Below are 24824 nucleotides of genomic sequence, written 5' to 3'. Positions count from 1 at the left end.
AGATGGGAACAGTGTTTATGTAGTGATCAACCAGCTGCACGAATTACTGCTAGTATGCAGCTTTGACATATTTGAGCCAAATCTATGGACTGTGAATGAGGGAAATGAATCATTCATGCATTTGTAATGATGTGTAATAGTATATAGTTGTATACGGAAAATATTTTGTTCTTTGTAGGTCAGCACACAAATGGATGTAACTGCTGACCGTGATTTAGCTCGCTCATCTGACACAACTTCAGCGGATGCTGAGTTACCGACTTCAACCTGCAAAGAGGCGATGCTGCTTTTAGAACAGCTTCATGTGGATCACACGAGTATGTTTTCAAGTCACTTTGTCTTCAGCTGTTACAAGTTCCTCTTTTCAAACGCGATTGCTTTGTATGCTACTTTAGTTTTATATTTTGATCTAATAGTTCTTTATTATTAGAGATCACTCTCAAAAGATGTTAAATTATCTTGCCTAAGGTTAGAAGTCTGCCTGTCTTTTCAGCAAACATGCTTTTATCATTGGTTCTCTGTCTGATCAGAGCTGGAGAAGCAGGTTCTTGAAAAGTACAGTTCAGCTACTTCTAATACAGTATCACAGTATCACATCGATAGTTACCAAGATTCTCTTCATATCCCCTCAATAGCTAATTACAAATAGTGCAGGAAAATAATGGCTTTGCTTAAATACTTATATATAGGTGTATATATATAAAATCAACTGTCATAAGATGCTTGCATATATGCACACAACATTATATAAGAATAGGCATCACTATGTCTGTTAAACTATGCTAACATTTTTTTAGGCAAGGGTTAGCCTTGGCTAACGGCCAGACTCCCACCCAGCTGCTTTCTCACTGCCCCTCCTCAACAGGACAAAATAGGATGAAAAATCTTGAGGATCAATACAAAGGCAGTGCTCTCGCTTATCAGTTACTGTCACAGACAAAACACTCTACTTTGGGAAACTTAATTTTTTACCAATTAAAATAAATTTGGATAGTGAGAAACAAAGACAAAATATTAAAAGAACACTTGCCCACCACCCCCTTCTCAAGTTCAGCTTCAGTCCTTCACCCTCGACCCCCGTACCCTTCCCCAGGCAGCACAGGGAGGCTGGGCTCTGCAGTCAGGACACAGCAGTTGCCCTCTAGCGCTGCTTCTTCCTCACACTTTTCCCCTGCTCCAGTGTGAGTCCTTCCGTGGGCTGCAGGCCTTCAGGGAAAAATCTGCTCCAGCCCGGGCTCTCTGTGGGTTGCAGATCTTCAGGACATATCCACGGGCTCTGGCATGGGGTCCTCCACAGCACTGCATTGGGTATATCTGCTCCAGCATGATCCTCTCCAGGGGCTGCAGGGAAATTCCTGTTCCACCATGGTGTCTCCGTGGGCTACAGGGGGTCTCTGCCCTGGCACCTGGAGCACCTCCTCCACCTCCTTCACTAAGCTGGGTGTTGACAGGGCTGGTTTCCACATTCTTTTCCCCTTATTCTCTGCCCATGTGGTGTTTTTGCCCTTTGCTAACTACATTTTCCCTGAGGTGCCACCAGCCTGAGGTTCAGCTGTGCCCTGCATTGAGTCCATTGGAACTGGCTGTGTTTGGCATGGGGCAACCCCTGGCATCTTTTCACAGAGACCTCCCCACTACCTGCAGTCTTCCCACTACCAAAACCTCACCACCTACACCCAGTACAGTAAAAGCATGAAATAATTTATACATTGGGAAGTATTTGTGCATATGTGCAGCTTTGCAGGTTTTTTTCTGTCTCCAAATAGGTTCTGCTATTTTGTTGAAACTTCAAAACATACTTCTTGAATATGAACAGATAATAGAACACGAAAAAAATCGATATTTGGCTGTCTGGAGAGAAGTAAGGAAACTGGAAAGTGAAAAGGAGTCGTCACAATTAAGAGCAGAAGAGACTCAAGAATGGAAGAATGATATTCAAAGTCTTAAGTATGTAACCTTGTGTTCTGATAATGTGTTATCTTGTCAGTGTTTCTGTTTCAGAAGATGCTGATGGTATAGGCGATAGGATGAAAAGATTCTGGTCTTCTGTGTTTGGGTTATTTGCTATAAGGGACACAATGTCAGAGGGAAAAATGCCTGGCTAGTTGCTCCATGTAAAAACTTCTGGATGTTGTTTAGACTTTTTTTTTTTTAATAGCCAGAGAGGAAAAGAGAGCACCTATGGGAAAATGAGGTTTATAAGAGACATCTCTGCAGCTTCTGTTGGTGTATAATATTAGGAATTCTGGTAACTCTAGAGTGCGACTCAGAGCAGAGCTTAGAGCATTTTTTTGCTTGCTTGTGTGTTTATTGGAAAGGTGGAATTTGAGATTGCCCCTTCCCTCATACTCCTGAGCTAGACCTGGATGGTGTGGGGTTTTTAATCACATTCGCGTCACTTCAGACAAGAGTGGCCAGCAGCACCATAGGACATTCAACAAGGACAAATGCAGAGCCCAGCAATTGGGAAGGAAGGCCCCCTTGTGATGACTCAAAATTCTCAAATATCTATCGATTACAAAGAATAAAAATTTTCATTCTAAAGAAAGTCTGGGTGCAATGTTAACGTTACACTTGTAAAAACTATCAGTTTTGTGAAATTACACTAAAAATTGTATGTAAAGCTTTTTCCTTGCAATATAAACCATGCAAATACAAATTGTTACTGTCAGTCTTTCAAATAATTTATTAGTGGTTGCTAATACTTGTTTTGCAGAATTTCTAAAGCAGATTTTGAATTGGCAGCTCTTTATGTTAATAATTTTTGTGACTGCTGCAAGGATAGAATATTGAAATTAATTAACAAACACAGAACTGCTTTCTTGTTTGGTTACCATGGACACACCAGGAACCATTTTATACCATGTTGGTGCTTATTGCTAATTGTTTCAGTTAGTAAAAAAGTTGACATTCCCTAAGGCTTTCATAAATGAGCTTCAAAATTAAATTGCTGTTGTTTCTCCTAGATATAGGTCCCTTGAGGTTTAAAACTAGTTTTACTTGTATTAAGCTTAAACCCTATGCATTTCTAAGTCTGTTTTTGAATACTGACCTCATTCTTGAGGAAAGAGAAACTGCTTGCTTTTCTTCTGGTCAGCAGTTGTTTTAGACTTACAGAAGGCTTGCTAAAAAACTGTTCGGTCTCTCACAAATAGGTGGCATATTGCTTCATCTGTATTACTTGCAATCACTAAATCCATGATGTGGAGGCAATGCTCAGCATATTAAGAGAATGTAAAGAAATAATAGCAAAAGTTGGATGCTTTCATCTGATAAAACAACAAATTCCTTTTGAATGAGTTGTTTGATACCATGGATAAGGGAATGAAGTTAGAGTTGTTTAAAACATTAGAAATGACAGTAAAAATATGAAAACTGAAAAAAATTAACATTTTCATGGTTTGAGTTGTCTCTGCAAGTTCATAACGTGCAATATACTTTTTCTGTCGGTGCTTTAGTTTCTCAAATACTCTTATTAAATCCCAGATGTACTTTGAAACAAGAAGAGGAAAAGAGGCTCAGAGTAGAAACTCTATATGAGAAAACAAGTGAAACACTCGGGAAGAAAGAAGATCAATATTGTAAAGAAATGGAGGAGAAGCAGCAACTTGAGTTACGCTCAAGGAATTTGGAAATGGAGCTAATAACACTGAGAAAGCTCTTGAAACAGGTATGTTAAAGGAGTTACATATTTGTCTTCTTATTTGCTGCTTCTTTTTAATTGGAATTGGATTCCAGTATGCCTAAAGAAAGGGGGCAGTTTGTTCATGTCAGAGGCATTGGATACCTATTGCCAAATTTTGAGGGCAGTTGGGAACAGTTGGTTCACAGATGGTCTGTTGGTTTGTGGGTTTTGTTTTATTTTTCTTTGCAAGTTCATGATCCCTCTTCTCTTTTTTAAAAATTTATTTTTCATTCGTATTTCAGGCAAAGCCTGACAATTAGCTCTTTTTCTAAATTACTGTAAAACATTCTGTATTCCTTCATTTTTTTCGGAAGAAAATTAAAATTTATTAGATGGGTTATCATGACTTGAGAATCAAAAATATTTGCCAGGATACCAAGGAGAATGTGAAGATATTGCTAGCTCTGATTTTTCTAAAGATGCAAGTAGTTTAATTGTATTTCTGTAGGTTGAAGAAGAGCGTGATGACACACAGAGACAGCTCTCTCAGGAGAAGAGCGCCAGAGCCCTGCAGGAAGAGATTTTGAATCACCACCTTTGGAGGCAAAAGGAACTAGAGGAGGAGGCAAGAAGAAGTATTGAAAAAAATGCAGACGTAAGCAGATTTTTTTCCGATTTAATTGAATTTTGCCATGTTTGGTCTAAAGTCATAACAGATATTGTATAACTTTCTGCTTCTTGATGGATTATTTACAGTTCACCAGCATAACTTAACTTTGTACACACCTTTCCTGTTTTCCCTTATGTCTTTGAAGTTCTGGAAAGTAGCACTGGTCCTATACGTACCTGAATTGTACATGCAAGTAGAAACAGCATAGTGTCTCTATTAGTTTCCCTTAAGCTATTTGTTATTTTTAATGGATAGATATTTTGTCGTCACTTTTTAAGATTTCTAGCATTGAAACACTGAGCTATCTGTGTCAAGGAAATGTGACGGGGAAGAAAGTTCTTTGACGCTTACTCTTTGTGTTCCCATTACTTGCTTGTTTTGTTTTTTGTTGGGGTTTTTTAATGACTTATTCTTTTACCAAGCTTACTTCAAGTATGCCTTTTGTACCTCCACGTGCTAAAAATTTGTGAAGGAATATCAGCAGTGGATTAAACTCTCTATAGACAGAATAATTAGAGGAGAAAAAGCAATCATAAACACTGTATAAAAATAATCCTGTAAAGAGTTTGCTTAATTTACTACAAATATGCAGTGCTTGAAAGAATTATGTGTTCTTGGCTGTTGTGTGAGCCAACACAAGCAGGTCGCGGGAGCAACCACAAACCACAGAGGAAATGCAAAGAGTAAATTTGTTTTCATTATCTCGCTCATGGGGGTGATCTCCAAAAGGCACCCAAGCAACCAGCAGAGGTCCACAAACGGGGACGCTGGCACTGCAGAGGTCAGTCCTTGCTAGAAGATCTGCAAACCTGCTGGTTTCACCTGTATTTTAAGGATTGAAGCAGGTGTAGTTTTTATGTGCTTTGCTCTTTCTCACAACAAAGCAGGAATCTCAAGCATATTTGATAAGGTGCCATTGAGTTTCTCACAGGCCTATTTTATCCAAACATGGAGGGTTCTACTTGTCAAGCACACAAGGCCAGAAAAAAATTACTGTGATCTATGTGCTTTTCTACACACCAGCTGCAGTCGCTTGGGCATATTTACAATTCATCTCCTCACCAATCTTCCATTATTGGGCAGCAAAGCTGTAGGAATATAAATGTAGGCTGAAAACGTTTATGTGGAGAAAAGGTTTTTTATATATATGTGTAGAGATATATATATATAAAAAAAATAAACGGCAAAAATAAAAGACGGCTTTCCAGGAATGATTATGTTGTATAGCTGACTTTCAGTAATGCAAAAGGATAAGTTTTAAGAAGGCGTTTGAGAAGTAAAATACCCTTTTTAGCTTTGTTTTTGCGAGATTTGTAACACAGCTAGATTAGCCTTAAAGGGAATATTCTAAAGGCACGCACATTCAAGAAAACATTGTAGTTTTAAAAGCTTTATTCTGGAGATGTTTTAAATAATTTTATTATTTGGTTGCTGGTTTAAGAAAAAATGTATTGCATGTTTGGGATGTTCACTTACGTTTTAAGGGTATGTTACACTTCCATTGTGGGCATACATTGTACATGTACATGGGTTCGTAGAGTAGCTTGTGTATTACCTGAAATTTCACTCTCATCTTTGAAGTCATGCTTCAGTATTAGAAATTTTAAAATGCAGTTTAGTGCTGAAGTGGGTTTGTATGTTCATTTCCCAACTGGCTATTTATTTATGTTCCCTGTCATTCAGGAATCTGACACGGAGAGAGAAAAGGATCTGTTGTACAAAAATCAGTTACTACAAGATGAGATTACTAGGTTAAGAGTAGAACTTGATCAAGTAAGATTTAGGCATCAGGAGGAAGAAGGAAAATATTTAGAGGAAAATGAGACCTTAAAAGTAAAAACCGAAGATCTCAAAAAGGAACTTAAACTAAACGAGGAAGCCTTAGCACAAACAGTTTTTCAGTACAATGGACAACTGAGCTTATTAAAGACAGAATCTGCAGTGCTAAATTCCAAACTCGAGCAGACGAAAGAAAGCAAGGACAGACTAGAGACAGAAATTGAATCATTTCGCTCCCGCCTGAACACTACACTTCAAGAACTCGAACGTCATCAGTCATCAAAAAGTGATGTCGAACGAACATTTCAGAGAGAGCGCGATGAATGGCTTCACTTGCAAGACAGACTCCATCGTGACCTCTCTGATGTGCGAGAAACCAACCAGAGCTTGTCTCAGCAGCTGAGTAAAGCTGAAAGCAAGGCTAATAGTCTAGAAAATGAGCTTCACCAGTTGAAACAAACGCTCAGAGAAAAAACATTGCTTTTGGAAATGACACAAAAAGAATTAAGTCAAGCCCAGAGTCAGGCAAAGGAATGTGATCATGCTCGACAACTTGAGAAAGATCAAGTAAACAAATTTATAATAAAGCAGGAATCCATGCAGGAGCGACTGGCCCACTTCCAGAGTGAAAACCTGTTACTCCGTCAGCAACTGGAAGATATGCAGAACAAGGGCATCCTCAAAGAAAAAGTAGTGAATGATATGCAGGACCGATTTAATGATATTTTCAACAAACTCAGAGCTGATACTGAAAAGCAAGTTTATCTAGTAGAAGAGAGAAACAAGGAATTAAATGCCAAGTGTACTGATTTAAGAGAACAAGTCTTTAAATATGAGACTGACAAAGTAGAAAGAGAGGTAAAGTATACACTTACAAAGAACAATTTAAAGTTTGTCAGTTCTTGAAATTCTTTTATGTTTCTAAAATGTATCAGGTATAAGTTATGTGCATGGGCTCAAATAATGCTGTTTTATTCTGGTTTGCCTTGTTTCACTTGGAATTATGGAAGGTTTTGGTGAACAGGATGTTACTGCTCAGATCTGAGCAGTGAAGAGAACACAGGTATCTAGGTCTAAGCTTTGATCAAGAAAGGTGATTCTTCTCTAGAACCATTTTCACCTTTTCTTTAGTCCATTTTTGCCCTGTGGAATGATTTTATTTATTTAATGGGTTTTATACATGTATTGCACTGATGACACAAGTAAGAGTGGTATAAAGGGAAGAACCATCCAGTATGCAAGGGTTGAGAAATGAAGATGCAGACAAGTGGAGCGGTGGGGGATGAATTTATATTAAGCTCCTACATGAAAAGAAAAAAAAAAAAAAATTCCTTTTCCATAAGTTGCTATCAAAATTGAAGAGTATTAGTAGTGTCCAGTGTTAATTTATGGATGTTTTTTGAGGGTTCTAAGGGTCCTGCCTGGTCCTCAAGAAGTTCATTTCAGACACTGACCTAACCTTTCTATTCTCTGTTTTATGATGTGTAGCCTTATTTAAATGTGTTCTTTCTTTGTGAATCTGTGAAAGACTAATTAACTGGACAGAAGACTCACTAGGACATCCGTTAAACTGTCTTTCTGCAAATTCACACAGTACATGAATATGAAACATGCTCCTATGCAGAGCACTAGCATAATTTTATGTCCCTTAAACATGCAGGACCCATGTGTTGCTCCCATTTTTGCATGCAGAAGTTTTTTGTTGAGAAAAGTGGTGGAAAAGAATAAAGGCAGGGAGATAGGGGTAGGTAGGGAGGTAGGGGAGCTGTAGGTAATGGGAGAATGCATCCAGGCTTTTGTAAATCTAATCTGCCAGTATAAAGGCAGTTGTTATTTTTAAATAAACTCAGTAAGAAGACTGCAAGAGGATGTGATTGAACATATACTGAAAGTGTATCTCAAAAGAGCTTTCAGATAGATGTATTCATTTAATTATAGAATCACAGAATCATTTCAGTTGGAAGAGACCCTCAGGATCATGGAGTCCAACCGTAACCTAACCTAACTCTAGCCCTATATTTGTGTAATGGACGAACAGAACAAAGGACAATCTAATACAAAGTCCTGCCTTTGGTCATCGGAGTAATATCTGCAGTCAAACTATCGCTCTTGTATTACAACAGATTTCGTTGCCTTTTGTTAGAAAAAAAAAATACATTATTACAGCATGTGCTGGTGTATTGTTCCAAGAAGATTAATACTTGAGCCTTTTGTATGTATTAGGAAACACAAGTCCTCATGAACAGCTGCTGATAGTTTGGAGGTGCTCAGCTGAGTAGGATGAAGAGAGGTCATCATCTGTGCAGATGCCTGCTGGTGGCAGGCAATAGTTCATACCTTTGAGTTCAATCTGAAGGCAGGTCTAATTGTATAATCAAATAAGTGAAGGCATATTTCAGGTTCTTGTAACCTTCTTCATGCTCATTTAACTGTTTCACTAGGGCATGATCAGACAGCTGCAGCAGGAACTTGCTGATGCTCTTAAAAAGCAATCTATGTCAGAGGCTTCACTTGAAGTTACTGCACGTTACCGCAGTCACCTTGAAGAAGACAAGCTGCGCCTGCAAAAGGAATTGGAAAAGGTTAAAACCAAGGTACATAATATCTGTAACTATATGACTAAATCTAAGGGTGGCTGCTGGAAGTAGGAGTGATTGTTGTTCTCAAAACTCTAGAAAAAACTTCAACAGAATAGATTTAATGTGTGAATGAATTGCAATGTTTTATGAACTTAATGTCCAAATCTTTGACATGAGAATGCTCTGTCCTTACTTGGAAAAAGGTTTCTGTTTCCTAAGTTTCTGTGTTCTTCCAAATACAGGCTTCTTACCTCTGAGAGGTAAGGATTTGACACAAATATGCTGATGTCACTATTGTCTGCCTTAGACCTGTTGTGACATCAGATGCTGCTCCAGGCACTTGTGGCAATGTGTATCGTTAAAGGTATTCATCAAGTTAACTCATGGAAATTCCACAGGGGATATTGATGCCAAGTACTTTGTGCCAGATGCCTGACTGGCGTCATCAGACTGGGACAAAAAATTACACTCCAGAACATTTGCTGGGCTGAATTGCTTTTCCTTTGGCCACTTGGTATGTGTTTCCATGAAGCAGTGAAGAGGAATGGCTGTGGTATCATTTGCAGAACTCAGTGTGAGCCTTGGAATTTCCCAGTGCCTCTATGCAGTGGTTAATTTTAGCTCAGAGAAGGTGCTTTCATCAGTAACCTTTATGAAGCAAATGATTTTTGTATTGTAACCAGTGAGCTTGGCTTCTTGCTATGACTCTAGCTGTTAGTGCTGAAGAGATTTTGAAAATAACTAGGTGTGAAAGTTGAACTTTGTACTGATACTGTCAAATGAGGGAAGGGAGTCACAGTGCTGGTCCTTCCCCTTTGGTTAACAGGGCATGATTTTCAAATGTACTGTGGGTGGGAAAAACTTAATATTTGTTTTCGTTGAGGATTCTTCATACCCCACATGATGTTCTCTTTTCATAAAGCAAAAGGCAGAGGTGATGATTCCTAACAATTTTACAGCAGCATCAAACTAAGGCTGTTTTGATCGTTGGTGCTGGTTGTAAATGCTATAGGAATAAAGGTGTGAAGAGGTATATGTAATATCTGTTTTTGGTAATGAGGTGTAAACTTCAGCCTGGAAAGTCATAGTGTGTCATCTTGTTTCTTATAATGCTTCCGTAGATTCATAACCGCCTGGAAGAGCTGATGAGTAGCTTACAGACAACACAGGCAGCTGCAGAGGACCACCACCATCAGCAGGTACCTGACTGGCTTTGATGAATGACTGTTTTAGTCTTTGAATTTTTTGTGTGCAGGTAATTGATGAAAACAAGACACATTTCTGTGTGATCTACTCTAGGTGTACCTGCTTTAGCAGGTGGGTTGGGCTAGATGATCTCCAGAGGTCCTTTCCAGCCGCAGCCACTCTGTGATATCAGGTGGGCTGTGTAGGCACACTGCAGCTGACAAATACCCTTCTGGTTTTAGGGCAAGGCACCCTCAAGGGAAAAGGCTGTGAATTTCTTCATTCCCCTGCTGCTGTGTTTTGTATCAGTGTTGTGGTGTGCAAGATACTTGTGTTCATCAGCATGATTTCCCTGATGAATTATTTCTCCCATGCCACGAGTGGGGAGTGAGCAAGTGGCTGTGTGGTTCTTAGCTGCCTACTGGAGTTAAACCATGGCAGATGATGGACAGAATGAATGTTGGGGGCAGCAGGGACATCTGTGGTTGAAAACTGAGAGCAGATTGAATTTAGGAGACCAGTAATTTCTTGGCAGTTTTGTCAGAAGTTGCCCATGAGAACATGTCCGCTTCTGTCATAAGACCCAGTATTTCACCTACTCTATAAGGACACTTGAGAAAGTCATACACCCTAAGGATTTTTTATCTAAACCTTTGTGCTAAGGTTTTCATGATCTTCTGTGTATCAGTAGACATTTCTTTTTCTTACAGAATGCCACTAAAAGCTCCTAGTCAACTTGCATTCTTTATACTTGAGCTGATCAGCAAGTTCTAGTCCACTCAAATGTATCGATCTGTTTGGGTTTTTTTGTTGTTGTTTGTTTTTTTGTGTTTTTCTTTTTTGCTGTCTACAGATTGGTGAACTTTCCCAGCAGTTAGAGGCACAGTCTAGAAAATGCAAGGATCTTGAAGCTGAAAATCAAGACTTGCAAGAAGAGTTGTCCACCATGCGCGAGAAACACCAAAAACTGGAGACAAGGAAATGCCAGCTGATAGAAGAGGTGGCTAACTTGAAACATCATTTGAAGACTAGCATGGTGGATCACAACCATATGGAACAATATAAAAAAGAAGTAGAACAACGAGCCGAACAAGAAATTAGACAAAAACTACAAGAAGTCAATCTATTTTTGCAGGTAAGTGAATGTCTTGCATGTGCCTGTAGTCTCGATTATATACTTCTGTTGTGGTGATAATTTTTTAGTATGTTATTTTTGGTTCCTGATTCTGTGTGTTAGTGCTGTACTTCTTCTCCCACTGTCCTTCAGCAAAGACGGGAAATATGGTTGGGCAATAGTGCTTTCACGTGTGAGTAACGTGCATGCAGGGCGCTGAATCCAAAGCTTGCCCAGGGTGGCTTTCTGTTCTGCAGTTCTTGGGGGGGTATCACTGTCTGGCCTTGTTCTTTCTGTTCATCCTTGAACTCAATATTGACACTTAGAGTTGTCATGGCCAGACATAAAGGTCCTGCTTTGTCATTGTACAGGGGGAAAGCACTCAGAAAAGAAGTCACTGAAGTTGCACAGGGGGTGGAGGTGAGGGATCCTCATAATTTCTTGGAGGAATCCTTTTCTATATGCCCTGTCCTACAGAGACAGTGTTCTTTCAATTAGTAGCTTTGATGAGTAATGGTTCTAAGAAGGGGTTTCTTTTGGAATGAAAAAAGCTGTGTAATGTGGTAGTTCCAGAGTTCTGCCTTGATTGCTGATGGTAGTGAGGAGGCACAGTTGCCTCACTGTGTAAAGCTGGGCCCTCAAAATTGCATCCAAGAAACTGACTGGTGGGGAGTCTTCTGTTTTCTTTGTGGTGGTTCAAAGTGCATTATCTCCTTCAGACACAGGCAGCCTGCCAGGACAGATTAGAACAAATCAGAGCCAGTCATCATGCTTCCCTGAGAAAACAGCTAAAATACAGAATTAGAGATCTCGAATGTGAATTGGACAGGATAAAAAATATCCAACAAGACAATATTTTTCAAAAAGAATCCACGCAGGCAGAAGTTGAAAGGTACAAGGGGCTGTATCTGGAGGAGGTGAAAATTAGAAGATGCCTGGCAAATAAACTGGAAAGGTAAGTCCACGCTTTTTTGAAGTGGTAATAGGACACTTTTTCCTCATACATTTTCCTCCTAAAATCCCTCTTTTATACCTGGTTAGCAATATATATGTACACATAAGATGGCATATTTGTGAGGAAAGTACCCGAAGACCCTTCCCCTTTATTAGAACTGTCTTAATTTCTCTTTAGTATTCCAGCAATAACACCACTGATCATGGCATTACCAGGGGATTTTTTAAGTTGTTTGTACTTTAACAGGCAGCCTTTTTGCTAATCTCTAATAATCTCCTCCTCTTATTCTGTGTATGGCAGAAAAAATAAACTTGATGCTTGAATGATAGGCTCTTTAGGCAGCAGAATTTGATTTTGTGAAGCAAAAGCAAAATAAATCTCTTCTGGGTTCCATTTAAGCACCATGTCTGAGGTTTGAGCTTTTCTTGGGAAAAGGAGAGTAACCCAGAGTTCTTTACGCACGTGACATGCCTTTCAGAAGAAGCGATGTAAACACATGGCATTCACAGATTGCTTTGGAGTCCTAATGCTGGCAAGTCCAAAGTGTTGGTAACTTGCTGGTCCTTGTAGGTAGTATGACTTCTTAGAAATAGGCTCTCAAAAAATCTCAGATCAAATTATATTCTTGTTTTGGACGGTCTTAATCCCTTCTACTTCCAGAAGTCAAATAATAGTCAAAGACCTGGAGGTTAACTTTGTGGAAGAGTTATTCCCACAGGTCATTCTTTGTATGCTTCTGAATGTTTCAGAGCTAATGAGAAACTCGCAGAAGCCAACGCGCATCTCCTTCAGGAACGCCATAGAAACAAATCTCTCATCGCAAGCAGCATCGTCAGTGGAGGTGTGGCTCCAAGTCCGGTTCTGTATTCAAATGAACTGGGACATCTTGGCAACAATTTGGCACTGAACAGAAGTCTGAGTCTAGGAGGAAGTTTCCTAAGCCCAGCTGAGAGCACATTATCATCAAGAAACAGGGTTGAGGCCTATGTGGCTAAGGTAAACATTTTGAAATACTGTTCTCAACTGCTGCTCAAGAGTATCTGTAAGCAAGGTTATTCTGCCTTTTAACCTAAAGCCAGAATCCATCGGTAATTCCAAACCATATGGTCTAATAAGCCAAAACAACTGCTAATCCCCAAAACAGTATGGAACTATACATGGTAGAAGTGAAGTCTTCTGGTCATCAGGGTTGTACGAATACCCAAGACTGCTCAAAGACTGAAAACTACTGAAATCTAAATAATGAACTGTGTTACTACATTATTTTATGAGAAAAACTGTGATAAAGAATACCATGGCATAGGAAGTTCCCAATTAATCCCTTCGTTAAATGTTAATGTATGGTGTGTATGACCTACTTAAAATGGCTAACTTGAGGATGAGTGCAAAATCCCATCAGACATCTTTCTTCCCGAAACATTTTCCTTCTTCACTCATCTTCATTCTAGCAATTTCTTCAGTGGAACTTATTTAGTACATTAACACCAAAGGGATGCTTCAAAATAGGATGATAGGAGCAGGATCACTTTATCCTTCAATGCAGGATGTATACTATGCATAGGAGTAATTTGGTTTTTAGTTCCTGCTATGTGTTATTACATAAAAAGCTAAAATTAACTACTCCTCAGGAAGTCTTCACAACTTACTAATTTTGCAGCAATGCTGCAACCCCTGCAGTACCTCTAGTCAAAGTCTGCCCTGCCATCAGCAGTCAGTGTGACAGAAGATCCCGCGCAGAATGGTGAACATTATGTAATGAAATTTGGAAACCAGATGTCAGTAGTTGTAATCAGTTTCCTACCTAGCAGAGGACTGAGGCATGGACAAGCTTCTCTGTTCAGTTTGTGTTGTGTCCCCCGTGTATTCAGTTGTTGAATAAATGTGAGAAGTATTTGTTCACTTCTAAGTCCATCTCAGTTCAGTGGTCCCACCCACATTGGAAAGAACCCATTTAGACAGTGTGTCTACATACTGCACCTGGTTTAAGAAAAAAGGCACAAAGCAGTGTAGGTTATGCATAGCAGTGGCAGCTAGAGATCAGCTTTTCTGTATCACTGAGAATGTGGTTCTGAGGTCAAAAAACTCAGTAGTGAAAACTGTAGTTAGTACTGCACCATCTGCGGGGCCTATTCGGTGTGCAAGCAGTAGAAAGGAGAAAAAATTCAGGGACACACTGCAAAAGTGAAATAAGGAGAAGGCCGGAACAAGATGGGTAGGGAGCAAGGGACAAGTGAGGAAAAAAAAGCACAGAGATGGGTGCAAGAGGCTAAAAGAAGAAAAAGGCAAAGGAGAAAACCATCCCACTTCTAGGAAAAAAGCTGCCCTAGTTGAAAAGAAAAGTGTTGCCTGTTGTGCCTTTTTTGAAAAAGAAGAAAGAGGGAAAAAAAGACAGTGAAAGGAAAGAAGCGGGAGTGCTTGGTGCTTCTTAACTGAATTACAGCGCCACTCTTCAGATAGTTCTTTCTGTTGTAATTTTCCAGAAGAAACTGGAACTCTCTGGACATCTCAAAGTTTTATCAATCTCAAGATAGATACCTTTACTCGCTTCCTAGTTTCCCTTGAGTATGTTACAGAAATTAAATGTTTTTAAAGGCTCTTTCATAGCTCATTGGTTTTATCCAATTGCTAATATATGCAGATATATATTTCAAATCTTTGTATGGGCTGCTTCAACATTTTGTGAAAAATAGTTCCCAAATCTACTTGTGTAAGAAATTTGAGCTCATTCAAAGGAAAGCATGCATGAGATTGAGAACGGTGATACTGTTCTCATGCAGTGTCCTGACTTCAACAGCATCTTCCATTTTGTGATGGATTGCTATGCTGGGGAATGCGTTTAGGTTTTGGTACTGCGTTTGGAGGTGTCACTTGGAAGGTTTTGAAAAACAGAACGAAAAAAATACCCTCAACCTTGAGCAGACTTTCAAAGAAGTTGAAGAACAACTATGTATGACATTTCCCCAGTCTCCAATTACTGATATCAGGTATAGGACTTGGTTCTCTCTGATCTTGTTTGCTACCTACAGCAAATTTTAGGTTGGTTGTTGTCATCAGAGGAGCTGAGGATAATTGGCTTTTACTATACACAGTTTGTCTTCTTGGGATTCGTTTTGACTTCTAATATAGTATTAAATTCTAAAGTTTTCTTCCTTGAATGAATGCGAGCATAACTCTTGCTAAAACCTGAGAGAACTTATTAATTTTTTAGCATTTCTACCCGTTCTCCAGCTTTTTCTGAAGAGAAACTCAGCATGCATATTCTCCCTCAATCAAAGCAGAAGGCTGGTCTCTGGGACTCAATTACCTACATGAATTTATCTTCTCTGTTACTAAATCCGGCTGCACATCCTTTCATGATATTTCTTTCTGTAATCACTAGTTAGGGAACAACTGAGACTAATTGGAGTAGCACTGTCTGTAGTGTCAAGTCACTCAATGTCCATTTTATTGAAGAAAGTCTTAAAACCTGATATTGTCTTTCAGAAAAACAGGGTTCTGAGAGGTGCAGTGGTTGCTAGAGGCCATGCGTCTAAGTAGGTATTTCACTTAGGACTGCTGCTTAAGTTCCCTCAACTGGGTGCACTATGTTGTGAGCAGTGTTGGAAACTATACCATATCTCTGAGGAACTGAAAGTCCAGGATTTCTGACACGTGCATCTAACAAAACAGGACTGAATTGGAAAATAAGGCTTTAAGTTGGGAAGTAACAAAAGGGAAAAACTGCCTGTATGCCTCTGCAGGCAATAATGGGGGATGAATCTCATTGAGTTTCCAAATGCAGAATTACCAGATGCACAGTCTGTGCTGTCATTTCTGCAGGAATCCTGTGCCAGTCAGGAGACGAGTTTGGAGCATGAGGAAAGAATTCAGAGATGACTGTTTCAGTCTGCTTTGAGGTGCTTTGCCATTTGTGCTGCTTGTATTCTGCCTGTTTACCAGGTATTTAACGACAGAAGAGTTTCTCTGACTCCAGGCCTTCTCTTCATTGTTCACTTTAGTTATGCCTCAGATTTTTTTCAAGTAACCTTCTACAGAAATTTGTCTTGCCTTTAAATTCAAGCTGAGCAGTGCCTTCTTGGCTGGAGATTCCAAGTGCTTCTGCCACTAACGCTCATCGTGATAGGGAGTTAAGGAGCTTAAATTGCAGCGTGCCTCAGGTAGTCATCTTGCACTTCTTTTATTTAGTCAGGGCGCTCTGTGTGGATTTGGTGTTTCTCCCAGTAGCTTACTCAAGGTGAGAAGGGCTCTTTGAAGCAGAGATGCCGTTCGTAAGAGGAGGATGTTTATGTAAATTTGGTTTGTGCAAAAGCTTTGAAATAGCTTCAAGGGCAAGGAGGGGAACATACTTCACACTGCTCTTATTCAACATATCACTTTTAATTCTTTGTCCGTGTTGGAAAAAGTTTTGGTAAATGATGCTGATTGCAAACAAGAGGAAGAAGTGTTCCTCTGGCAAGTGGGCACAGTTGCATCTTTTAGACATAATTAGGCATTTGGAGTTTAAAGGCTTGAAAGATTGCAGTTTTGCTAAAGCACTGCTTAACGTGAGAGGTGAATGTCAGTGATTATGCATATAGTATTACGTTTCGATAATGGTCATGTTGCAAGCTAAGCAAAAAAATGAACATTTTTTCTTTAAAAAAAAAAAAGAGGTGTTCCTTTACAGTATAGCCCCTCCCCCATTATTAAATATATATGCTACAGACATTAATAACCTTAAAATGGAAATGCAAAAGTATCTTAAAAAATACGAAAAAGTCCATATCGACACAACCTCATTGACAGTAAAATCCCCATCACATGCCAATGCCTTTGGGTTTTTTCATTGTTTTTATTTTTATTAGAGCTCCAGGAATGAGGAATAAATTACAAGCACTTGAAAAATTCTGTGGCTGTAATCAGGAACAGTGACTAGCAGCTGGCAGTTCACTGTCTTCTGGAGGGAGATTGGCTGAAATTTGTTTCATAGCAGGACTTGTCCTAAGGAGGATGTACGTGTGTATTGCCTGTCTCTTACAGCAGTACAGCGATCTTTGACAGGGCCTTTTCGTCTTTTGATTATATGGTCTACTCATTCCCAAACTGCTCACGAATTGGCACGTCACCAGCTGAATCAAGCAGATGAAACACAAATATGAGGGACTGTTAATGGTCTGTGTCTCATAGTTTGGCACTGCTGCGTTAGTCCAGAGACTAAGGCAAGGATTGTCTGCTGAAAGGTGATTTTGGGGACCAGTCCGTTGTTAGGTTTAACAAATGTCAAGCTTAAATCCGAACAGCTGTGCCAAAGGGTGCTGCAAATTCAAATGGGTGTCTTGACATAGAAAATAATAGTGAACTCTGCTCGCTGCAACCAGTGTGAATTAGTGGATTTGTGAAACTGGTTTTCCAACATTATGTGAGAAAGGGAATGTCTGCTTCCTGTTCTCTCAATTTCTGTTCCTTTTCTGATTTCATTTTCTATCGGCACTCTTGTATTGTAGCAGTCTTTGTATGGTTTGCTTTTTTCACTTCATTTACATGTAGGCCATGTTCTTCTTACTTCCTAAAGACCTTGGAACTTAAGGCCGTTTTTCTTTCTTCTTCAGCTCCTTAATCAAAAATCTGTTCTTCTCTCTCTTCTCTGCAGCCAGATACATGACAAGGTTTGTAGCCACTATTGTTTAATGTTGAGTGCTATTTTATACTGGAAATGTTTTGTCTATTCCTGCTGCTCGGTTTTGATTAAAACTGACTGACACATTCACATTTTCCTCATACTGCAAATATTTTGAACTTGTTAGTTTGTCCAAGTGAAAGAATGACTGCTGCAGAGTACTTTCATGCCTTATGTGTTTGTCATGTTACAGCTTCTGTGGTAGTTAACCGTCTGTAAGATGACAGCGTATGGATTTCATCTGTTATAATGGAACTTCTTCAAACCATAGGAGTAGTCTGGTTTACCCTTCTTGCCAGTTCTGATATTCACAAAGTTCTTGGTAGTAACAGCGGTTGTGTCTGAAGTACCAGGACTGCGCTGAAATTAACTTCCTAGGCTCTGAGTATCATCTTATTATCATCTTATGGAGTCTCAGACAATCCAACCTACTCTGTGCTCAGGCAACCCATGTGGGTAAGTAGTCAGTCAACACCGCTGTGTGAAAAACAATTATGGAGGAGGTGACTGCTGCAGGAGAACCCGGGATGTTACTGCCTGAAGAGAGGTGCAGTGAGGTGAGAAGTGCCCGCTCAGGAGGCTTGGAATAGTCAGAGATGGTGCCTTTTCCAGGGACTGGGGGGAAGGAGAACAGTGGAGGCGAGTTAAGAGTCCTCAAAGGTCTATTTTGCCGGGCTCTTCATTCCCTTTTCAGAAATCAGTGTTGGCTTATTTTCCTACTTGTTTCTGTTGCCTCAGTTTTGAATGAGAATCACAGAGATGTTACTGGCATGAATAAGAGGAAAACAAGATCTTTTTCTTCTCTTGATACGTAAGAGGAAAACAAGATTTTTCTTCTCTTGATTCATTCGCACACATTGCAGAGGGTCCTGTGGACCTTCTGGTCATTGGAAAGGCTCCAGAAACCAGAGAAAGTGATTTCTTCCACCAGCTTAACTACTACTGCTTTGCCTAGGATTGATCTTGGGTTTGGGTCGTCTTTTGGTCGTCTTTTGGTCTAGGCATTAGTTTTTTTGCTACCTATGTCTCACTTTGTCAGGGGATCCTTTCTCCCCAGGATTTTGCTGCTGCTTGTACCTGCTTGAAAACAGAGATTTCGGGGGTCCTTTTCTGTTGTTCTTTCAGCTCTGTGCTCCCTTCTTCTGGCGGTGAAGGCACAGGCTATTCCAACAAAGTACCACTGAGTGGTTCTTCTCCTGGAGGAGCTGGTGCATTTGGTCACAGCCATCCCTGTAGCCCTGGAGCGAGGGCCCTCCCCTCCACTTCTATGGCCCTTGGAGTTACTGCCTGTCGCTGCTCCTCTTGTGAGGGTCTGCAGAGTGCTTCCCCCCTGAGGCTCTTGCTCTCTGTGGTTTGTTGGGAACATTGTACAGTGTTTCAGCTCTTTTTCTGCTTTGTTTTGGTTTTTGTTGGTATGTTGCTAGATAGCTTCCTCATTTCATAAAATACTTATTCCCCCAGGAATTCACTAATAACATGAGAACCATAGAATGGGTGAGAATAGAAGTGGCCTCTGAAGGTCATCTAGTCCAACCCCATGCCTACTGAGAGCAGGGTGAGCCATCATGTCCAGACAGGTTTTGTACATCTCCAAGGATGGTCACTCCACAGCCTTTTCTGGGCAACTTGTTCCAGTGTTTGACCACACTTACAATTTGGAAAAAAAATTATGTTAAAATGAAATTTCCTCTATCTCGATTTGTGCCCGTTCCTCTTGTTCTTTTACCTGGCAAAATTAAGAAGAGTCTGGCTCCATCTTCTTAACTCCGCCACCAGGTATTTATACACATAGATGAGGTCCCCCGAGCTTTCTCTACTCCAGTCAAGAAGCAATCGCAGCTCTCCAGCCTTTCCACATAGCTCACCTGGTCCAAGCCCTTCAGCATCTTCATGGAAGATGCGTGGTATCTATTTCGAAATTCACTTCCATGTGTCACAGTCCTGATGCGAAAAGGTGTAGGAGTCACAAATTTCATCAAATGTAAACAACAGCATATAGGGCTTAGACTATGACTCTTTGAAAGATCCTATTTCTTCTTATGAAGACTTTGAAGTCAGAATCCTAAGTGAGAATAAGTTAATTGGTACCAATAACCCCCTTCTAGGGGAGAAACGAGTAAGTGCTCCTTTCGAGTGGTCCGACTTGATTTTGGTAACGTAATAAAATACACAGCACTTGCTGGGCGGAAGCTGTAGCTGTTGCTATCATTTCTTGGTACAAAGGTGTCAAGAAAAGTGTGTGGGTTTATGTTTTCTATACACGTATGTCGTGGTATTTGCAATAACAATAGAGAAAAGTCTTGGCGTGATCTGTAGGAGCTCTTTCCATTTTCCGTCTTAAGATGGAGAAAAGAATATTGGGGCATGCTTTTTTCTATACAATAGGACATGTCAATCCTGCAGCAGCTGCTGTTGTGCCTCTTCTCTTAGGAAGTTCCAGAAGCCAGCCTTGACTGAATTTGTCCTTTGGATGATCTTTGTGCATATCTCAGCATTTAGCTGACATTCTGCTCATGTGTTTGATGACAGACTTTAGGCAGACCTTCACTGGAATAATTCCACTGTGCTTTCTTCCTGTATATTTTTTTAATGCCCAGTTATAATCCAACAGGTGAGCTACAGATTGTTTTGTGCTACAGTTAATGTTGCTCAGTAATGAGAATGTTACAACCTGGCTGACCAAGAGTTTCTCTTCATTAAAAAATCAGACAACGAAGAGAGATGTCTCTCTTTGTTACGATCTTTTACAGTTTTATCATGTTACGTTTGGGTTTTAAGAATGTTCTAGAGCTTTAGTGTTAGCTGTAGCTGTTAAAATATTAACTATATATTTTCTGTATAATTCTAGGTACGGCAGGAACTGGATGAAAAAATCACTAAAGACCTTGAACAGGGTAATGTGTCATTATGTCAGGCATGTTTTTAAGGAAAAAGATGACTGTTCGTAACTCTTGAAAAGAATGGCTTGGAAGCTGTGAAGTTCCTGTTCTAAGCACAGATTTTCTTATTTTTTTTCTGCTAGCTTTCCAGTTTAGACTTGAATGTGAGACCTTCCTGCTCACCAAAATGTTGTGTAGGATGTTATGCAGTTGCCTGAAAAAAAAAAAAAGAAGAAAAGGCGCAAAGACAACTAACTCATTTGCCCCACACAGATCCACTCAGCTTAAGCTAAAATCACCTTTCACGAGTGTTAATCCTCAAGCACAAATATCAAACATAAAAACAGCCCTGAGATAAGATTTTTATAACTTCAGCCATCACTGCTTCTTCCATGTACCTCACCTGCATTCAGCTCTAAACCACACCATACACGTTCTCTGTTGTTAGTTCTTAATGTTTGCTGTCTACTATTCATTGCTTCTATTTGTAGCTTATGTCTTGTAGTCTTATTTGAAGAATATAATCAATGACAAAATATACCCTTTCTTTAGGAAAAGTTAATTCCGTAGTGTTTAGGCACACACGAGTTTAAATACTTGTAATGCATAGCAGAAAATACATGCTCTATAATATGAGGCCAGGTGTCCAAAGAGGAATTTCACCTATTTCATGATAAGTGGTCCCCCAGAGTCACCACTTTGCAGTGACTGGTGCTATTTGAAAGCAAGTAGGCCCTGAGAACATTTCCTTCTGTTTCTGTATGCTCTGAATCACACAGAGAGTGTTCAGCTGTGGCCTCAGAGCTATTTCCATGTGTCTGAATGGACAAAAAGTCATTGCATCGTGTCCGTGTGCGTTTTGAACGTAATTGTGCGTCTGATAGGAGTCACAGAGTGTGTTTGGTTTGGGCACCTTGTCTAAAAAACGTGGCTGGAGAAAAATGGCAAAGGTGTCTTTGCTTTCACGGATTATGTGTTTTCTTGGAGGAAAGAGGGTTTTGCCAGGGTGAGTTACAGAAATGCCCCTCAGAGAAGGTGCCAGGCTGGGAGACTTGTCCTGACCTGGCTGCGCTGGACAAGTGTTGGTGTTTTCACAGCCACATTCTTTCCAGTTTGTCACAGTGAATGCAGAAGCTGTTTTTCAGAAGTAGCGTTCCAGTAAATTACTGGTTTGAACATTTAAGGAAAACAGACACTTGAGGCTGAAGAGGCCTGCAGGGGGCTAAATTTAACACTGGTGTAATCAGGTGGATTCCCTGAAGATGTTCAGCGTGGAACCTCTGGAATTGCTTTCACTAGCTTTAGAAATACTGCTGACTGATAAGCACATGAGGGGAAAAAACCAACAAAAAGTATTTCTTCCTTTGTGCCTGGCCCTTTCGTTGTTATGTTCCCTTGGAATTTTTCAAACCTCTTTCTGGACTGTAGTTTCTTCAGTTACCCCTAATGTTTTTACAGTGATTTATTTGGCTGTGTCTACTGTAAAAGTAACACCAGCAATCTTGTCTCTTTTCTCCCCAGCCACTGCTGAACTTAAAACTGGATCTACTGGAGCTTCTCCCGTGGGATCCACTGATGGATCTTCAAAAAATGCCCATGTTGACCAGGATCCACTTTGCAGGGCAATACAGGAGTACCGTGATGTTTTAACCAAAAATTATAGGATTTGCTAGGGAAAGGCTCTGGAAATCCTCTCTGGTTTCCCATCCCATGGTTCAGAAGTGAAAACGTGTTTATTGCAGTTTGAATGTAAACGTGTTTATTGCAGTTTGAATGTAAACGTGTTTATTGCAGTTTGAATGTAAACGTGTTTATTGCAGTTTGAATGTAAACGTGTTTATTGCAGTTTGAATGTAAACGTGTTTATTGCAGTTTGAATGTAAACGTGTTTATTGCAGTTTGAATGTAAGTTCTAAGTCTATTAAATGGATGTCAAACACACTGCACTTACCTGTTGGTTTATTGATGCAGTTTTATTTTGCACTTGCAATAAAAACCATATCTATTTTTTCTGACTAGCAGATTGACAAATATTGATTCTTGAGCTTGACAGAACTGTCAGATGGTTTCTTGCTAAGGTAGATGGATTATTTTGCTCCACTCTTATTCTGTGTTTTAACAAAAGTGTTCCCTTTGTTCTGTTTAATACTATATGTTTTCAGTGTTCTCAGTGTTATTTCGATGCTTAGGGCATTATGTGATGTGCTTTGAGCCTGCTGCTTCAGTCCTGATGCAGTGAATGTTTCTGCTGATGAAATGGAAGTTTTACCAGTATTCGAGATGGAGAACAGGGCACTTTACCTTGCTGGCACTTTAAGCACCTTAGCTTTATAATTACTGTGAGTGTATAGTAGTGCCAAGAAAGTTATTACGTGGTCTTTTTGGTATGTTGATATTTGTATTAAAAATTGCTGCTACGTTTGTAGTTTCTACATCAACACTTGCGGTGCACCTGAAACACTTCATATGGGGGGGGAAAGAAATGTTAATATATCAACTTTCAGTCTCCTTGGTACTTTCAGAAACATGTGTGATGGAATAGTCAATCTTGTTGTTGCTGCTACCAGCTGATGATACGGTGGCTGTAGCCCAGATGTGAACCCATGTTGTGGGACCTTTGTGTCAATAAAACAAGCCGTTTTACTTATTTCAGGAAGTTACTTGTTGTTACTGAAGATCTCCAGTTGTTACATCCTGTCTGTCCCAATTGTGAGAAAGAATGGTTGTACTATGAACTAAGACTGGAAAAAAGGGGGAGTTTTTACCCACTAATTCAAGGACTTAACAGGCACTGAGGAAAGCAATGAACACTGCTGTGACCCTGTTCCTCTTTATATGAATACATGTTTGTGAAGCAAATACACTGTATTTAATTCCAGTATTTAATTACAACTTGATATTTAATAAAATTTGTAATCTAGTACATCTTTGTTTTATTGTTCTCCTCCTTGACTTTTGTTTCCATCCCCCTTCCCTGGGCAGAAGGTAGTGGCTGAGCTTCTGGTAGCCATGAAATGCTGGCAAATGCCACCAGTTATTATTCTCCTGTCCCTGCCCACCCCCACTGCTGCCACCACCATGGTCTCTCTGCCTCCTTTCTTGGGCGCAAGCAGAAGAGCTTTCATCACATAACCCAACAACTCTGCCTCAGTGCCTCAACCCCTTCCAGCATGCACAGGGATCAGGTGTCTCACCACTGTGTCGCTTGTCCCCATTATTTACCCATAAAACCCCAAGTAATGGGCAAGAAGACCTTTGGCTGGTGTCAATTTACACTCTTTGTGGCTGTCCCAATCTTTCCTCCTACCAGTGTCTGTTAATGTTGCTGTTTGCTCACTGATTTAACTTCTAAACCAGATTAACAATTCAGAGTTCTTAAAGAAATAGCAGTGTGAAAGACGTCTTAATCTGCTTATAGTTATAATGTCTTTGCATGCCTTTTCCTAGTACAGTTAGTTTGAGAAGACTCTGGAAATGAGCATTGCAATGGACCCTTTCTAAATGACATCCTGAAGCACAGCAGCACGATGTGCAGGTGCTGGGAGGTATCAGGAGAGCTGGAAAAGGCCCCGAGGACAAGGGGTTGATAACCAATTGTTCACCTTTTACTGTACCAGCAGTTTGACTTCGGCCTCCTCGCACCCCTCCGTTATGTATTGCCAGCAGCAGATGGTGTTCACTGTTTGCACCTGCAAATCAAGTTGATAACTGTATTTCTTGACACATTGCCAACTGTGAATATGCAAATTGCTTTTCATTGATAGCACCACCATTCCCTATTCTTAAGCACTGCTTTAGCTGAGGTTACTGTTACAGCTGACCTTTCGACTACCTATTCATAATAATAATTAATTACTATTGATCACTGCTGCAAGCACAATTAGCACAGTTACTGTTACACAGGCAAGAGCGCAGTCCATGCTTTATTCAGGATAATTTGGACCACATACCAGTTAGGCCTTATGGGCATAGTGGTGTATTACAAATGACAAGCACAATTTTCACTTTTGATCTTCCCTTGCCACTTAATGAAGCAGAAATTCTGCTCCCACCTCGTAGGGCCATTCCCAGATGTCTACTGCGGTGTCTGCATGTAGAATGGAGCTCTAGGCATCTTTGTAAACAAAAAGAAACCTCCCCTTCACATTTATAAACACTTGTGGCCTCTACGTGAATTCTAATGCCAGTCACTTTTTCTCTCAGCTGTATTATCAAAACCCTGCGCATACAACTACATTCCTGTTGCAGGAATGAACAGACAGTTATTATCCAACCCAAATGCTCCTCTTTAATGGCTTTTCACAAGAGAGAATCAATCATGCTGGAATATTTCTGTATTTCCCAGTACAAAGCCAGCAGGCCTTTCACAGCAGCTAGGCAGC

General features: G+C 40.1%; 1 protein-coding gene across 14 annotated transcripts in view; it reads left to right on the top strand.

Moving 5' to 3' along the window:
- Window positions 1-23138, top strand: part of ANKRD26 (ankyrin repeat domain containing 26) — a 71558-nt gene extending 48420 nt beyond the window's left edge. For 13 of the 14 annotated variants that reach the window (XM_071803345.1, XM_071803341.1, XM_071803340.1 and 10 more), the window contains 12 exons: window positions 179-317; window positions 1767-1947; window positions 3487-3670; window positions 4134-4280; window positions 5979-6932; window positions 8516-8668; window positions 9775-9852; window positions 10692-10973; window positions 11672-11907; window positions 12657-12903; window positions 20412-20457; window positions 21964-23138. In XM_071803345.1, the coding sequence (XP_071659446.1) occupies window positions 179-317; window positions 1767-1947; window positions 3487-3670; window positions 4134-4280; window positions 5979-6932; window positions 8516-8668; window positions 9775-9852; window positions 10692-10973; window positions 11672-11907; window positions 12657-12903; window positions 20412-20457; window positions 21964-22115 (2799 nt within the window). In that variant the 3' untranslated portion in view covers window positions 22116-23138. The remainder of the gene's footprint in view (window positions 1-178; window positions 318-1766; window positions 1948-3486; window positions 3671-4133; window positions 4281-5978; window positions 6933-8515; window positions 8669-9774; window positions 9853-10691; window positions 10974-11671; window positions 11908-12656; window positions 12904-20411; window positions 20458-21963) is intronic. The other variant, XM_071803343.1, reaches the window with a different exon arrangement.
- The last annotated feature ends 1686 nt before the right edge of the window (window positions 23139-24824 follow it).

This window comes from Patagioenas fasciata, chromosome 1 (assembly GCF_037038585.1).
Source record: "Patagioenas fasciata isolate bPatFas1 chromosome 1, bPatFas1.hap1, whole genome shotgun sequence".
Taxonomy (NCBI): domain Eukaryota; kingdom Metazoa; phylum Chordata; class Aves; order Columbiformes; family Columbidae; genus Patagioenas; species Patagioenas fasciata.
This window is presented reverse-complemented; position numbering and strand designations above follow the sequence as displayed.